The following is a 17673-nucleotide window of genomic DNA, read 5'->3' on the forward strand; positions in this document are numbered from 1 at the left end:
GTCACACTAATATTTCATATGTACACATCCACTACATTACCAAAAGTATGTGGACACCTGCTCGTTGAACATCTCATTCCAAAATCATGGGCATTAATATGGAGTTGGTTCCCCCTTTGCTGCTATAACAGCCTCCACTCTTCTAGGAAGGCGTTCCACTAGATGTTGGAACATTGCTGCAGCGACTTGCTTCCATTCAGCCACAAGAGCATTAGTGAGGTTGGGCACTGATGTTGGGAGATTAGGCCTGGCTCGCAGTCGGTGTTCCAATTCATCACAAAGGTGTTTGATGGAGTTGAAGCCAGTACCTTCCCCAAACTGTTACTACAAAGTTGGAAGCACAGAATCATCTAGAATGTCATTGAATGCTGTAGCGTTAAGATTTCCCTCCACTGGAACTAAGGGCCTAGCCAGAACCATGTAAAACAGCCCCAGACCATTATTCCTCCTCCACCAAACTTTACAGTTGGCATTATGCATTCGGAAAGTAGATGGTGAAGCATGATTCATCACTCCATTGCTGCAGAGTCCAATGATGGCGAGCTTTACACCATTCCAGCCGACGCTTGGCATTGCGCATGGTGATCTAAGGCTAATTTGTTGCTGCTCAGCCATGGAAACCCATTTCATGAAACTCCCGACGAACAGTTATTGCACTGACGTTGCTTCCAGAGGCAGTTTGGAACTCGGTAGTGAGTGTTGCAACCGCGGACAAACGATTTTTACGCAATACCAGTTCAGCACTCGGCTGTCCCATTCTGTGAGCTTGTGTGGCCTACCACTTCGCGGCTGAGCCGTTGTTGCTCCTAGACGTTTCCACTTCACAATAACAGCACTTACAGCTGACCGGGGCAGCTCTAGCAGGGCAGAACTTTGACGAACTGACTTGTAAAGGTGGCATCCTATGACGGTGCCACGTTAAAAGTCACTGAGCTCTTCAGTAAGGCCATTCTACTGGCAATGTACCTATGGAGATTGCATGGCTGTGTGCTCAATTTTATACATCTGTCAGCAACTGGTGTGGCTGAAATAGCCAACTCCACTAATGTGAAGGACATACTTTTGTATATATAGTGTGTGTTGGAAAACAAATTGCAACATAAATTAGCACCCCCTCTTTATTGTTAGAGCATTATGATAGTAAAATATTCTAAAGTAATGTTTAAGTAACAGAATAAACAATAGCCGGGTAAGTAACATTTGTAGAGTAAGAAACAAATGTAGGCCTCTGGGTTGTTTTAATATGCAAACTGATCCACTACACACCACAATCAACTGCTGTGCAACCTGATCCACTACACACCACAATCAACTGCTGTGCAACCTGATCCACTACACACAACAATCAACTGCTGTGCAACCTGATCCACTACACACCACAATCAACTGCTGTGCAACCTGATCCACTACACACCACAATCAACTGCTGTGCAACCTGATCCACTACACACCACAATCAACTGCTGTGCAACCTGATCCACTACACACCACAATCAACTGCTGTGCAACCTGATACACTACACACAACAATCAACTGCTGTGCAACCTCATCCACTACACACAACAATCAACTGCTGTGCAACCTGATACACTACACACAACAATCAACTGCTGTGCAACCTGATACACTACACACAACAATCAACTGCTATGCAACCTGATACACTACACACAACAATCAACTGCTGTTCAAACTGATACACTACACACAACAATCAACTGCTGTTCAACCTGATACACTACACACAACAATCAACTGCTGTTCAAATTGATACACTACACACAACAATCAACTGCTGTTCAACCTGATACACTACACACAACAATCAACTGCTGTTCAACCTGATACACTACACACAACAATCAACTGCTATGCAACCTGATACACTACACACAACAATCAACTGCTGTTCAAACTGATACACTACACACAACAATCAACTGCTGTTGAAACTGATACACTACACACAACAATCAACTCTTGTGCAACCTGATACACTACACACAACAATCAACTGCTGTGCAACCTGATACACTACACACAACAATCAACTGCTGTTCAAACTGATACACTACACACAACAATCAGCTGCTGTGCAACCTGATACACTACACACAACAATCAACTGCTGTGCAACCTGATACACTACACAAAACAATCAACTGCTATGCAACCTGATACACTACACACAACAATCAACTGCTGTGCAACCTGATACACTACACACAACAATCAACTGCTATGGAACCTGATACACTACACACAACAATCAACTGCTGTTCAAACTGATACACTACACACAACAATCAACTGCTGTTCAACCTGATACACTACACACAACAATCAACTGCTGTTCAAACTGATACACTACACACAACAATCAGCTGCTGTGCAACCTGATACACTACACACAACAATCAACTGCTGTGCAACTTGATACACTACACACAACAATCAGCTGCTGTGCAACCTGATACACTACACACAACAATCAACTGCTGTGCAACCTGATACACTACACACAACAATCTACTGCTGTGCAACCTGATACACTACACACAACAATCAACTGCTGTTGAAACTGATACACTACACACAACAATCAACTGCTGTGCAACTTGATACACTACACACAACAATCAACTGCTGTTCAAACTGATACACTACACACAACAATCAACTGCTGTTCAACCTGATACACTACACACAACAATCAACTGCTGTTCAAACTGATACACTACACACAACAATCAACTGCTGTTGAAACTGATACACTACACACAACAATCAACTGCTGTGCAACTTGATACACTACACACAACAATCAACTGCTGTTCAAACTGATAACACACATAATCTAGGTTACAGACCTACACCATATGGAACACAGTGTGAAGAGACTAAACATTATTTGCTACTTTTTCTCAAGCTCTTCTAGTTTGATAGCTAGTTTGATAGCAGAATACATTATTAGTTAGGCTACTTATTCAGTTCCATGGAGACAATAATGTGAGGCCACGGATATATAGCCGTGCCTGCCGCCAGCGAGTAGCCGTTCCATTGGCTTTACTGCGCTGCCGTCGTGTGGAGATATTTGGAATGACCGAAACTCAATTTTCTATTTTAGGCCCCAAAATGATGTTGACACACACGTAAAACTTGTTGATTTGTGTGCTCTAAACCGTTGCAGTTGTGATTCTATTAGATTGACCTAATGGTGTAGTGTTTGATCTAGGAAATATGAGATTGAACCCTTTGGAATAATTTGACCACTATTGAATAAATGTATCTCTCAAGAATATACATTGTTGAATAAATGTGTTGATGCATAATGGGATATTTGGCAAAGAGGTAAGATGAATAGCCTAGAAGTTGAATAAATTCATCCATATGCCTATCATTTTTGTTATACAGAAATATTATTCAATGATTTAAAGTTTTCAAATTTAAATTGATTTAAAGCTGCAGCACGAAAATGAACTCACTACTGCAGCGTTTCCCAAACTCGGTCCCCGGGACCCCGAAGAGTGCACGTTTTGTTTTTTTGTCCTAGCACTACACAGCTGATTCAAATAATCAACTAATCATCAAGCGTTGATCATTTGAATCAGCTCTGTAGTGTTAGGGCAAAAATGAAAACGTGCACTCTTCGGGGTCCCAGGGACTGAGTTTGGGAAATTCTGCACTACTGTAAATTGCTCTGGATAAGAGTGTCTGCTAAATGAATACAATGTATGTGTGAAATGTTGGCTTTTGGCTGGGCTCCCCGCTTGTGCCATCAAACCCCTGCAACTTATCCAGAATGCTGCATCCTGCCTGGTTCTCCCATGTCACCCTGCTCCTCCGCACACTCCACTGGCTTCCAGTTGAAGCTTGCATCCACTACAAGACCATGGTACTTGCCTAAGGAGCAGCAAGAGGAAATTCCCCTCCCTACCATCAGGCTACGCTCAAACCCTACACCCCAACTCAAGTACTCTGTTCTGCGTCTTCTGGTCTCTTGGCCCTCCCACCACTAAGGGAGGGCAGCTCCCGCTCAGCCCAGTCAAAGGTCTTCTCTGCCCTGGCACCCCAATGGTGGAACCAGCTTCCCCATGAAGCAAGGACAGCAGAGTCCCTGCCCATCTTCTGAAAACATCTGAAACCCTGTCTTTTCAAAGAATACCTCACCCCCATGTAAAAATAAAATAAAAGCCTTTTGTGAACTGACACTTCCAGTTGACTTTTTTCCCCTTATTTTTGAAATGCCTGTGTGAGATACAAGTTTGATGTGTTTTTACAAATATGAGTTTCGGATGAGTCAACAACATTATTTGGCTAAGAGAATATGAACTTTTAAAAGTGAGGTTTTCACTGGACAGTTACTTTAATTGACAAGAAACTTTATTAATGAACGTTGTTAATGTTAAAATAATCTTCCTTTGTAAACACATGGATGAATTTGATGCTCACTCAACTACCACTAACGCTATAGTCCTCGGTCAGACGATGAGAAGCAAACATCAGACAGTACATGAATTGCGGTTCCACACAGGGAGATAAAGTCAAGCACACAGAACTCACCATCATGATTAGGGAGTTGGGACCAGAATTAGAATTCTAGTTCTATGGGTGTGGCAATGTAGGATTTATGTATATAATGTGGAAATATCCACAAATTGACATCTTTGCCTCAGAAGAACAGAAGTTGTCTGTGATTTAATCAAGTATCTACATGGGCAGCAGGGCTCAGCAGTAGTCTAGACCTACTGCCATAGCAGGCTGTTCTGTTCTGTTCTGTTCTGTGATAATCACCTCCCGGATTAGATGACAGAATATGCTCATGAGATCATAACAGCCATGGTGAATGTAAGTTACTGTAAAAATAAAATAAAAAAAATATTCTGACTTTTCAACCCTTGATGCCACTTCAGTGATCTTCATCATGTGATGTTGTTGGCATGGTAACAGTGGACATCGCACCTGTCAGAGGCTTCAACATTGATTGTAATGTCAAAAAGGAACATTATGGCATCCGCAGTCTAATCGATTCTCAACACTCTAAACACAGACAGCCACTGTCAGAATCTTCTACACCTGGCAGAAATGACTTCAGATAAACTTCTAGACTAACTGTGGATGACTCTGAAATGTAACATGAATGGAGAACGTTACCTAACCCTACCCACCAAGTCGATCACGCAAGTCTTGCTTTTGTTAGCGTACAAAATGATAAGAGGAGGAATTAAAAAGGGATTTGTAAATTGAGATATTAGAGAAGAGTACCAATTATGTAAATACACTCAAGCTAACAATAATATTACTATTTTGTTTAAATCTCAGGTCAGTTCAAGAGGTCAGGGAGAGAGGACGGGGAGAGAGGACGGGGAGAGAGGACGGGGAGAGAGGTCGGGGAGAGAGGACGGGGAGAGAGGTCGTGGAGAGTTGTCGGGGAGAGTTGTCGGGGAGAGAGGACGGGGAGAGAGGTCGGGGAGAGAGGTCGGGGAGAGAGGACGGGGAGAGAGGTCGGGGAGAGAGGTCGGGGAGAGAGGACGGGGAGAGAGGTCGGGGAGAGAGGACGGGGAGAGAGGACGGGGAGAGGTCGGGGAGAGAGGTCAGGGAGAGAGGTCCGTTTATACTTCCCAAGCCCAAACCCATGCACAGATTCAGACTGAGGCAAAGAAACTCGGAAAGATAATAAAACGGAAACTAGATAAGAGACCGGTCAAGTTACGGGTTCAGCAACTGGTCGTTGCTCAAACTAGGGCAAAGGCTCAAGAAGAGGATGTAGCATGCCAACTGGCTGACCTTCGCAAGAAGGCACAGGAACTGACTGACTGTCAGAAAGTGGTACATGCACTGGTAAATGAACTGGTACACAGGCTAAGGATAAGGCTGAACTTAACGATGAGTGTCAGGAATGGGTACTGAATGTTGGTTTTATTAAGGGACTGACGACAAATGCTGAGATGAAGAAAGTGGAAGTGGAATAGCCACAGGCTCTGGCTAAGGGTGCGTTCGTAAATTCACTCTGGTGATCTACTCTGATTTCGGACCACTCTCGTCTGAGTGTGCCAGAGCACAGAATAATTTATGAATTTACGAACGCCTGTTAAATATGGCTGGTGTCAGTAAACGTTGGCAAAAAAATGTAATTAAATTGTTGCCAGCAGCACAGTTACAGTCACCAACTCTTGAGATAACATGAAATCAGCCTAACCAGCTCTGCTGAGGGGAGTAAAATGGTCAGAGTGAGGTGTTTTCTCATTTGTGCCTCGAAGTAGCTAGCAAGCTAGCCAACGTTAGCCAGTTAGCTTGCGTGCTTGACTGCAGTTGTAAGGCCAGAACCCTCTGATCAACCCTACTCCTCGGCCACAGCGTCCAGTGTGCGCTCTGAACCCTAGAGAGCGAAACGCTCCGAATTTACGAAAGGACAATCTGACAAAGCTCTGAATTTATGAACACCCAGAAGGCACTTTGAGCACACTCTGGCACCCCAGATTGAATTTACGAATGCACCCTAAGTATATGGAACGTTGGCAGAGACGGACACCGGCTGAGAGACAGAAAGAAGAACAGGAAGGAGAAGTTGGATGCTGTGTGAAAGAGATGGGAAGAAACAATGCAACTGTCACTGTGGTGGCAAGCTATTTTAACAGAGTGGACCCAGAGCAGTACGAGGACTACTTGAGGCATGTAAATGCCATACCTGGAGGACCCACATTAGGCCTACCTGACCTGGGGCCCACCCCTAAAGGGCCAAAGGTGTCCAGGAAGAGGACCAGGGATTCCAGCTCTGTGAGATGCCAGGACAGCTCCCTTTCAGAGTGAACCTCTAGGCCTGAGAGGAAGATGAGATGAGGGAAGACAACTGATCAATGGATCCTACACTTAGGCCTATGGGTTTAAATAGAAAATAAACATCACATTTATGGAAGCTACCTACTTAATTATCCTTATGTTTCATTATGATCACTTGAGATTAAATATAAATACATTTCTCTTCCATTGTAGATGTACTATGTTGATACTGGTAGATAGGAAATAAGCTTTTTCTGTTTTCAATTGTTTCAATAAACACTTTCAAGTTTTTGAGAAAAACTGTTTGCAGTTCACTATAAAGCCACACGGTGGCGATAGAGTCAAGCATACGGATCTCAACATCAGTGGTGGAAAAAGTATTCAATTTTCATACTTCAGTAAAAGTATAGATACCTTAATAGAAAGTAACTCAAGTAAAAGTGATTCAGCCAGTAAAATACTACTTGAGTAAAAGTCTAAAAGTATTTGGTTTAAAATATACTTAAGTATCAAGTAAATGTAATTGCTAAAATATACTTAAGTATGAAAAGTACAACTATAAATCATTGAAAATGCCTTATATTAAGCAAAGCAGAAGGCACAATTTTCTTGTTTTTAAAATGTATGTATAGCCAGGGGCAAACTCCAACACTCAGACATTATTTATAAAAGATGCATTTGTGTTTAGTGAGTCCGCCAGGCCAGAGGCAAAATATGACAATTTTCCTGTCCTTCTAAGCATTCAAAATGTAAAGAGTACTTTTGGTTGTCAGGGAAAATGTATGGAGTAAAATATACAGTATTTTCTTTAGGAATATAGTGAAGTAAAAGTAAAAGTTGTCAAAAATATAAATAGTAAAGTAAAGTACAGATACTCCAAAAAACTACTTAAGTAGTACTTCAAAGTATTTTTACTTAAGTACTTTACACCACTGCTCACCATCATGATCTGCTCATCAACAGCAGCCCACAAGTACATTAGGTATAGCAGGCTACACAAATGGCCAGCGGTGGAAAAGGTACTCAATTGTCATATTTGAGTAAAAGTTAAGATACCTTAATAGAAAATGACTCAAGTAAAAGTCAGTCACCCAGCAAAATACTACTTGAGTAAAAGTCTACGTCTAAGTATCTGGTTTTAAATATAATTAAGTATCAAAAGTAAATGTAATTTCTAAAATAAAAAAAGGAAAAGTATAAATAATTTCTTATTCATTCAAGCAAACCAGAAGTCACCATTTCTTATTTATTTATGGATAGCCAGGGGCACACTCCAACACTCAGACATGAATTACAAATAAAGCATTTGTGTTTAGTGAGTCCGCCAGATCAGAGGCATTGGGGATGACCAGGGAGGATCTTTTGATAAGTGAGTGAATTGGACCATTTCCCTGTCTAGGAAATGGTCCATTTCCCTGTCTTAGCATTCAAAATATAATGAGTACTTTCGGGTGTCAGGGGAAATTTACGAGTTCAAAGTACATTATTTTCTTTACGAATGTAATGAAGTAAAAGTATAAGTTCTTCTAAAATATAGACACTAAAGTAAAGTACAGATACTAAAAAAAAAAAAGACATTTTTTTATACACAGTCTACAATACTTTTCGGGGTAAGCACCATAGTTCATATTCTGTATATAACGTCTTTAACGCAACTTTTTGCTTGGTGCTGGGACTACTGAACTGGTTATTGGATATAATATTTGGCTCATCTTTACTATTGACACGGATACAGGATAGATAAGACTTTATTAAAAGGAAATCGCTAATGCAGTTCACCAATAGACTTATGACTACAAATCCCAGCACAACCCCTCACCGTCGCACCTTCAACGGGCGGGGCTTATGGCTACGTTCATATACTAGTAGGAACTAGGAAACTCTGACATTAATGACTTGCTTATTCGTTGAACGCGGCACGTGTATAACTACAACCAGTTTGGAAGTCGGACATTTCCAAGTTTCCTATTTCTGACTAGCACTTGAACCCGGCCTTGGGATGGTTGTGGGGGTTGTAAAAAAATAGTTTGACAGGGTTTGGCTGAAAGAAGACAAGGGGGCGGTAGTAAGCGAGTCCGACGTGTGTATGAATCAACATTGAACTTACTTTTTTGTATGTCCACCACACCGCGCGGCGACTTGATATGTATGCGACGATTCATTTCCGAAAAGACAGCAACAGCGCATAGTACTACAGGATGTCGCGGATAATTTCAACGTTTTACACGGGGAAGCACGACTAGCACAGTAACACCGCAACGCGATTCATATTTAAAAGGTATAATGCGAATGGTTAGAAGAGCTCGAATTCAAACAAAATGGAAACAATTTAGAATCGCTGCGGCATTCCATGTAGCCAGAAGGACTACTGGGGTACAACATAGCTGGATAGAGAGCTAGTTATTAACTAATATACATGCGAAGTTACATATCAGAAAAGCTCAAACAGAGCCTGTAGTAAGCTGGTTGAAACTACTAGTTCGTTGGTGTCCCCAGTTACCAAAGAAGACTGAAGAAAATACTGAAATATGCTACGGAGAAGACTGAACCGTTTGGTATGTATGACAGCAATACACGTGGCTAGCCAGCCACCCGGCACTCAAGTTTATGCGGCATGTTTGGTAGGTAGCTATAGCCAGCTAACGTTAGCCGAATATAGCTAATCCAGAATATAGCTAGCCAACCGCCTCTTGCTATTCTGTCAAGCAATTATCAAGATAATATACTGTCAGCAGAGTGATGCTTCTTGCTACCCATGAAAGCATGCTGGCTAGTTTTACCAAAGGTTAACGGTAACTTATTGGCTACAATATTACTACTAAGTTTCCTCTTTTACATGGATCTTTTTGACAGAGAGTAGGCAGTAATTCATCCCTAGGGGATAACGCTACAAGCGATCAACTTTGATAACTCAGTCTCCTCAGATGGTCATTTAAAAACAACTGATCTCAGAGCAGGTTGTCATTACCTTTCTACTTGAATGTGATGTTGAATGATAATTTTCAGTAATGAAATTACTGTTACCCTGTTTCATATGGTCCTGTATTTAAAGAAGCCTCGTGAAATCATCATTGGTTTCTGTTGAACTAAAAGTTACTCAGTATCTGTCTGAATTAAATTTCACTGTTGTCAGCAAATTTCAACCATACGTTTTAATAATGCTCAGTACAAGTTTTATAGTCCTTAAATCATTGGCGGTTGATGGTCATCATCAAAGAAGGAAGCATGGATCAAGCCCTTATTCACGTGCACAGTCACAAGCCCCTGTTAATGAATGCATTTCTACTTCCTTTTTATAGTCCTTCCCTCCAATAACCTGTTGTCACTATTAGGTTTTATCCCCAGAGTCAATGTGAGCAGCTTAGATACTGCTGGTGGAGGAGGAAAAGCAATATAATAATTATGCAACCTGACCCTTTTCCAGCTTCTCTTTAAGTGTTGCCAGGTCAGCGTATAATTCTACCTCCTGAGCTGTTTGCTCCTGTCATTTATTTTTTGTGTGAGCTGTAAATAACATTTTGTGTGTAGCAGCCAGCCACGCTTTCATTGATGCGCATTGTGCTGTAATCTCGAGCTCTGGCTTTCTGCCTTGTAATTCACACCACCCTCCAGTTCGCTCGGGGGGGGGGGGGGGGGCGTCGTGGTACATTACAGGAGGGAGGGAGATACGGAGGGAGACTCAATCTGAAGAGGAATCGGGAGCTTCACTTCACTTGACTTGCCTCTGATGCGCTAAAGCCCCGAGTGTCTTCACAAATTCATTAAAGATGGCTGTGGGAACAGAACGAGTGGTGCTGTGCTTTACGTCAGGCGGAAGCTCCAGAGGTTGTAATGCTCTGACAGGAATGCAGAATCCCAGAGCTGTCTTTCATGTTCTCTCAAGCCATTGAAGGTAGCAGCTAGATCTGTGAAGAGGTGAAGCCTGGCGGAAATGTGATTGTTTTCAATTTGGAAACCCCTTCCTTTCCTCAAAGGGAAGAGCACGGACACATCAAGGCATTCCGTCGCCCAGTCTCTGTTCCCTAGTACTGTAGCTACCTTTCCTGTGCCTTGATAGCCAGTCCTCCTAACCTCCTCCTGGGTAACTGGAGCGGACAATGCTAATGTTCTGCATACTGTCTATGCAATCCGGTCACTCAGTTCAAGTACATGGCTTACATAAGGACATTTGTTTTGCTGTTTATCTGTACAAGCACTTCAAAGGACCGCACATGAGAAGTGAATTCAGGATAATGTGCAGGTTTAAGATCCAACTATTTTTGTCTCAATGCTGCATTCTAAAGCCATGATCCTTCCTGCCCTCTCTCATTTCAGTTTCTATTCATTAAATACACATTCCTAGCAATTAGCCTATGAAATTAAGTGCCTTTTTATTCTGGAGAGTTAAACATTTTTTTTAATCTACATTATTTATGAACTTGTAATACTTTCTACCCTAGATACAGTATGACGATTTTCAATATTTTGTCAAAATAGAAAATGGCGACAACTTTAACTTTGGCTTTGACACACCAGTAGAGTTTGCTGGCCGCGAGTATTTGGCATCTCTGAGCGTAATTTGCGAACCGAGTGCGTGTTCAGCCGGTGGTCCCTGAAACGCAGCGTGTTGAACGATCGGCAGACGAACACTAGATCCGCATTCAGTGCAATGTGTGCAAGCATTAAGGGAGCGTGATGGTGATGCAGTCAGTCGTTTGAAATCCACCCCCGGACAGATCTAAAGATGGACACTGCGGGGCTCACTGCGGGGCTCACTGCGGGGCTCACTGCGGGGCTCACTGCGGGGCTTTGTTAACCAACAGTGGCTTTGACCAAAAAAGGACCGCAAATGTTTGTGTGAGGGCCTGAACATTTCAGGAATGTTGTTCCTCCTCTCTCTCTCTACTTCTCTGTTGTGGTGTGAGGTCCATCTAATTGAATGAGCTGCTGCAGTCTCGGGTGTTTTCAGCCCTGTCGGCTGCACCCTCTGAGGGCTTTCACGTTGTAATGTCACATGCACAAGTACAGTGAAATGTCTTTCCTGCAAGCTCTAACCCCAACAATACAGTAATGGATAACAATGTACTACTAAAAATAACAAGCGGGCCCTTGCCTGGCAGGGGATGTTGTCTCGTATCAGGGCTTTCCAGGCGTCAGAAAAGACAACATGCGGACCTAAACGTTAATTCTTTTTTTAATTCACTGAAACATACATTTTGTATTAATTCAATATATTGCTCAGCCTCTACTCTGCTGTGACCTCGGCGCTAACAAGCGGGCCCTTGCCTGGCGGGGGATGTTGTCTCCTATCAGGGCTTTGCAGGCGTGCATGTTAAACAGTCAGAGCCTCGAGATGCTGTGAACCTGATTCTCAGGTCGACTTAGAGAGAAGAGCCTTGAGATGCTGTGAACCTGATTCTCAGGTCGATTTAGAGAGAAGAGCCTCGCGCCGCAGCAGTCCACAGTCAACACACACAAGGATTCTCTCATGATCCAATTCCCCTCCCATCTAAACAAACATAGTTGACTTCTGTGACCTGACAGCCAGTCTCTTGTGTGTAAGAAGAGCTTCTCAGTTCTGCTTCTTCTGAGAGCGATGGTGTTTTGTTTCAGCTGGACCGTAGCTTCTCAGTTCTGCTTCTTCTGAGAGCGATGGTGTTTTGTTTTAGCTGGACCGTAGCTTCTCAGTTCTGCTTCTTCTGAGAGCGATGGTGTTTTGTTTTAGCTGGTGCATTCATTGGTTGTTTTGACGCATCACCATCTACCCTGTGACTAAACATAGAGAGGTCCAGGATCCTCACTTACGATCCTGAACACCTATAGTGAAAGAGATGGGGGTAGTTTGTCAAGTGATGAGTGAGACCTGGCTGTACAGACTGGGGGGGCTCCTTGGGAGGAGTTTTTGGGTTGAGTACTCTGAGAGGGTGAGAGTGCCCAGAGGCCACAGTCCTTACAAGGTCTGGGCGGCTGTTTTCAATCAGGAGAGCTGCGTATTGATTAGAGCTGTGCTCCGTTTTGCCGCCATCAGTCTTGAAGACTGGCTGGTGAACAGAAGTGCTTACTCTGGACTTTTCTCCACGCTACCCCTCTCCACCCAATAATGAAAACCCAGCCGCTGGAGCTCATCTGCACCACACACAGCAGGACAGTAAATACATTTAGCATGGGGAGGCGGGGGATAAACGGTAGCAGGGTTTTGGACAGGTTGATGGAGCACAGAGCCTGGCCCTGCGTGACTGAACCTGAGGATATGGAGGGGCATACAAGTAGGTTTATCTGTTGTAACCCCCGCACTCCTCTCACTGCACCTAATGGACAGGCTTTCAGGGGCTGAGGGCAGTGGGGAGAGGTGGTCTGGTGTTAAGTAAGGGTGCCATGGGTGCACCGTTGCTTTTTGTGGCGGTGTTCCATCTCCCGTCTAAAAGCGAGGTTGAATTCTCAGTTTGTACTTATAAATAATTCAATCCACTTGATTTTATTTTAAATTCTCACAACGCTCCTCCTCTTCGGGCCTGCGTATCGGTGCTTCGGTAGCAGCACTTAAAATGCGCTCTCGTCATCCATATATTTATGAAGAACAACCAGAGAATCCTTGTTGCGCTCCATGGCCGGCATTACCCAAAGAGCGTTCGCAGTGAGCTTTGAAGAGAATGTTGAAGTGTGTGTGGAAATGTTTTTGTCAGAGAGACGGAGGGTGGGCGGCGAGGGTAATTAAAGAACCAATGTTTTGCCATCCCAGTTATTAACCATAGTCACTGACACGAGAGAAACGGCAACCTCTTCACATGGGTTTGAGTGTCGGTTGACACACACTGTTGGTAACGCGCACACACACTTGCGAGCAGCCCCCCACCCCCACCCCCACCTCCAGAACAAACACTTACGCCAGGGCAGCCGGCAGCACTCAGCGACGGGTAGAAAAATGAGTCCCTTGACCCTAGTCACGAATGACTGGGAGGGAGGGAAGGAAGGAGCGGCCCCCTTCACACCAATCATGTCCTGCAGCACATAGGGAGGAAGGAGCGGCCCTATTCAAACCAATTATTGCCTGCAGCACATAGGAAGGAAGGATCGGCCCTATTCAAACCAATTATTGCCTGCAGCCATACAGATGTTTGAATGGCAATTAGTCAGTAGCTTGAATTATGAAAGATGACATCAGAACTGCTGCAGCTGAGATGCAGATTATTTGTAATTTCTTTTGAAAGCTCGTCGGCATTAAGATGTCAGATACCTCCCGCCATATCGGATGGCTCCCTGCGCCTGACGTGGCGACGGGATGAAAGCCAGTGCGTAGCACGCTCAGTCCAGATTAGTTTAGTCACAGCCATACAGTACACGTATGCAAACGAGAAGGGATCTGTGTACAGCAGCAGTACTACAGGCACCTGAACCAGTCGTTGTCTTGGTGCTGCTCGTACCATTCCCCCACCACGCTGTGTAGTAATGTTCTGAATGTTTGATATACTTCCATTCATAAAAAAATAAAAAATAAAATAAAAACAGGTACAGGGCTGCCTGCAGGTTGAGACTTGTGAGGCTTGTACATGTTCTTGAGATACACACCTTTCCTTAGAGGGGTCATATTAGTGTGTAGCTCAAACTGTTGGGACGCTGCAGTCAGAAGTTGTCAGATCGGCGGTACCGACTTCAGACGTGACACTTGTGGGGATCGTTGATCAAAACCACCAATGTTCGTGAGACTCTTACAAAAAGGCATTGCTTCTTATGCTGGGCATCGTTCACAAGTGATTATATATGTGGTAGGCTCATCTTGTCTTTACATGTACTAAATAATCAAATGCCCCTTTATCGCAGTGGGGAGAAAATACATCTATGCACTTAAATAGCGAATGGAGGACACTTTTCCCGTGGTTCATTTTGATGCCAGCCAGGTAGGCTATACTCCTGTTGTAAAGAAAAGCAATGTGCTTAATATTAGGAAAGTTGAGAAATGAATATAGTAGGCCTAACCTATAGAAAGCTGATGTTATCCTGTTTTGAGGCCATCGCTCTGTTTTCTCCCACCATTGCATAGCCTATTAAAATGGGCTCTCATGAAGTGTTTGATTAGATTTTCGACCACATTTGCATTGAGTGATTAGAGGAACAATAGAGCGCTGAGTACCAGTCAGTTAGCATCTTTGGTAGACTACTAATGACCAGCAGCAGCATCAGAGCTTGGAGAAGCCTAATTACTGTGACTAAACGCTCACATGGAATTTGACAGCCTTCATGACTCCTGACCGGTGGAGATACGGTCCCAGCAACAGCCCTCCGCAACAGCCCTCCGCAACAGCCCTCCGCAACAGCCCTCCGCAACAGCCCTCCGCAACAGCCCTCCGCAACAGCCCTCCGCAACAGCCCTCCGCAACAGCCCTCCGCAACAGCCCTCCGCAACAGCCCTCCGCAACAGCCCTCCGCAACAGCCCTCCGCAACAGCCCTAGGTGTGTTACCCTCCCATAGGGTGCTCATATTAGTTTGTAGGCCAAACCATTCGGATGCTACAGACGTTTTCGTGAGAAGCCCGATTTTCGAGATGTCTCATGGTCTGACAAACACCGCTGTCTTCTCTGCCACCTTTCACCACAGATGCGGAAGGCCGCCATTTGGCGGATGTGGGAATTGAGACGCAGCCCATGCAAAAAAAACGCGTCTCTATCTTAAACAGACAGATTTAGTTTATTAAGCAAATTCGATTTCCGTGGGGCCCTGGATATTGTCCCGAGGGTTAATGCATTCACTGTGCTAAAATCCAAAACCAAGACTTGGTGTATCGCAAGCTACAGTAAGTTTTCCCACTTTCACCTACAGTGTGTTTGTCTTTTGTAAGTGGCTAATATGTTCCTTGTTCTACATGCTGTGACACTCATGGACATGTTTTTGAGGAACAATAATTCCCAATGCAGACTGGACAACCACAGGCGTTGGTCAGCGTTGTTCAAAAATACTTATTTATTTCCTGTTTTAAAAAAAAACAAACATTTTAACACCCACAGTTTTTCTGCAAATTGTAAACATTTTCACAACCCTCAGCGTGCAGTTTTATCATGACGTCCTCGTGTTAGGCGACGCCCGAGGTAGGAGACTGCATTGCTTTTATACAATGGCACTTGAATTACCCAGCGTCTCATTTGTATTCATACCCTGTATGGACAGTGAATGATGAATGAATTTAAAAAAAAAAAGCATTTCTTGAGTATGGCCACCTGTTAGGGCCTTTATCTCACAACGTGGACGTCTCTGGTCTTGGAAAAACATTCCCATAATCGTCACTTAGCACTTCTGTCACTAGCTTGCTTTACTGGCCTACTGTGTTCAGCTCCAGATGAATCCCAAAGTAAGAAGCTGTCTCCCCCTCCCAAGTGTAATCCCGGACAGTACACGGATGGTACAGTACGGAACACTGTCTGCTACTGGAACAATGGGCCTTTTCCATTCAACAGTAGCTCCTTAGGACTAACCAGTCCTCAATTCAAGTTGCTGTTGTCCTATTAATAAACATCGGTGCTACTCGGCACTGTCTGCGAATGGCAGTCAGGAGCGCCTTGAACTACAATGGGCCTTTGTGTGAACCAGTGATAGTGGTGACACAATACTGTCATGATGGTACGATGTCTCTTAAAGTCACGACAGTCTGAACTGTTGGCTAATTTTAGATGTGAAGTTTGAAGGGTAATGTGACTAGGTGAATGTGAGATTGAAACTGAGTTAATAAGAGCGTAAGCAGACGAGAGAGAGAGGGCGAGAGAGGAGAGTGCCTGCACTAGCACTGCAGTGACTAACAGCATTGGTGTTTTGTGTGTGTGGTCTGTTATGTGCTCACTGTTAACTAGCAGATTAGCTTTATTTAGCGGTTTTCGCTGTTGGTCATCCTGATTTTCTTGATGAATGTCTGTTGGCATTACATCTGGAGCATTGAAATCGATAGGCTACTTGTGTTTCCAAAATCTATTCTTGACGTACACAGTTCAGTCCGTTTGTGTGCTCTTGGCTGTTTTGGTTGGGTGCTTGACGTGTACACATTGTACCGTTTCCATCTGGTTCCCACTGGGGTTTCCCTGTGTGCTCCTGTGGCTGAGGCCAAGTAAGTACCGTGATAATATCGAAGCGGGTGTCGTTGCGGCACGTGCAGGGCGGTCAGAAGCGGGTGACGTTGGGGCACGTGCAGGGCGGTCAGAAGCGGGTGACGTTGGGGCACGTGCAGGGCGGTCAGAAGCGGGTGACGTTGGGGCACGTGCAGGGCGGTCAGAAGCGGGTGACGTTGGGGCACGTGCAGGGCGGTCAGAAGCGGGTGTCGTTGGGGCACGTGCAGGGCGGTCAGAAGCGGGTGTCGTTGGGGCACGTGCAGGGCGGTCAGAAGCGGGTGTCGTTGCGACACGTGCAGGGCGGTCAGAAGCGGGTGTCGTTGCGACACGTGCAGGGCGGTCAGAAGCGGGTGACGTTGGGGCACGTGCAGGGCGGTCAGAAGCGGGTGTCGTTGGGGCACGTGCAGGGCGGTCAGAAGCGGGTGTCGTTGCGACACGTGCAGGGCGGTCAGAAGCGGGTGACGTTGGGGCACGTGCAGGGCGGTCAGAAGCGGGTGTCGTTGGGGCACGTGCAGGGCGGTCAGAAGCGGGTGTCGTTGGGGCACGTGCAGGGCGGTCAGAAGCGGGTGTCGTTGGGGCACGTGCAGGGCGGTCACAAGCGGGTGTCGTTGGGGCACGTGCAGGGCGGTCACAAGCGGGTGTCGTTGGGGCACGTGCAGGGCGGTCACAAGCGGGTGTCGTTGGGGCACGTGCAGGGCGGTCAGAAGCGGGTGTCGTTGGGGCACGTGCAGGGCGGTCAGAAGCGGGTGTCGTTGGGGCACGTGCAGGGCGGTCATAAGCGGGTGTCGTTGGGGCACGTGCAGGGCGGTCAGAAGCGGGTGTCG

At 44.9% G+C, this 17673-nt stretch overlaps 1 protein-coding gene across 7 annotated transcripts in view; it reads left to right on the top strand.

The window, feature by feature from the left end:
- Nucleotides 1-8715: 8715 nt before the first annotated feature.
- Nucleotides 8716-17673, top strand: part of LOC106611735 (phospholipid-transporting ATPase IG) — an 83810-nt gene continuing 74852 nt past the window's right edge. For 3 of the 7 annotated variants that reach the window (XM_014212257.3, XM_014212259.3, XM_014212255.3), the window contains exon 1: nucleotides 8716-9336. In XM_014212257.3, coding sequence (XP_014067732.1) covers nucleotides 9310-9336 — 27 coding nt within the window. In that variant the 5' untranslated portion in view covers nucleotides 8716-9309. The remainder of the gene's footprint in view (nucleotides 9337-17673) is intronic. The other 4 variants (XR_014378801.1, XR_014378800.1, XM_014212254.3 and 1 more) reach the window with 2 other exon arrangements.

The sequence above is a fragment of the Salmo salar genome, chromosome 09 (assembly GCF_965601325.2).
Source record: "Salmo salar chromosome 09, fSalSal1, whole genome shotgun sequence".
Taxonomy (NCBI): Eukaryota; Metazoa; Chordata; class Actinopteri; order Salmoniformes; family Salmonidae; genus Salmo; species Salmo salar.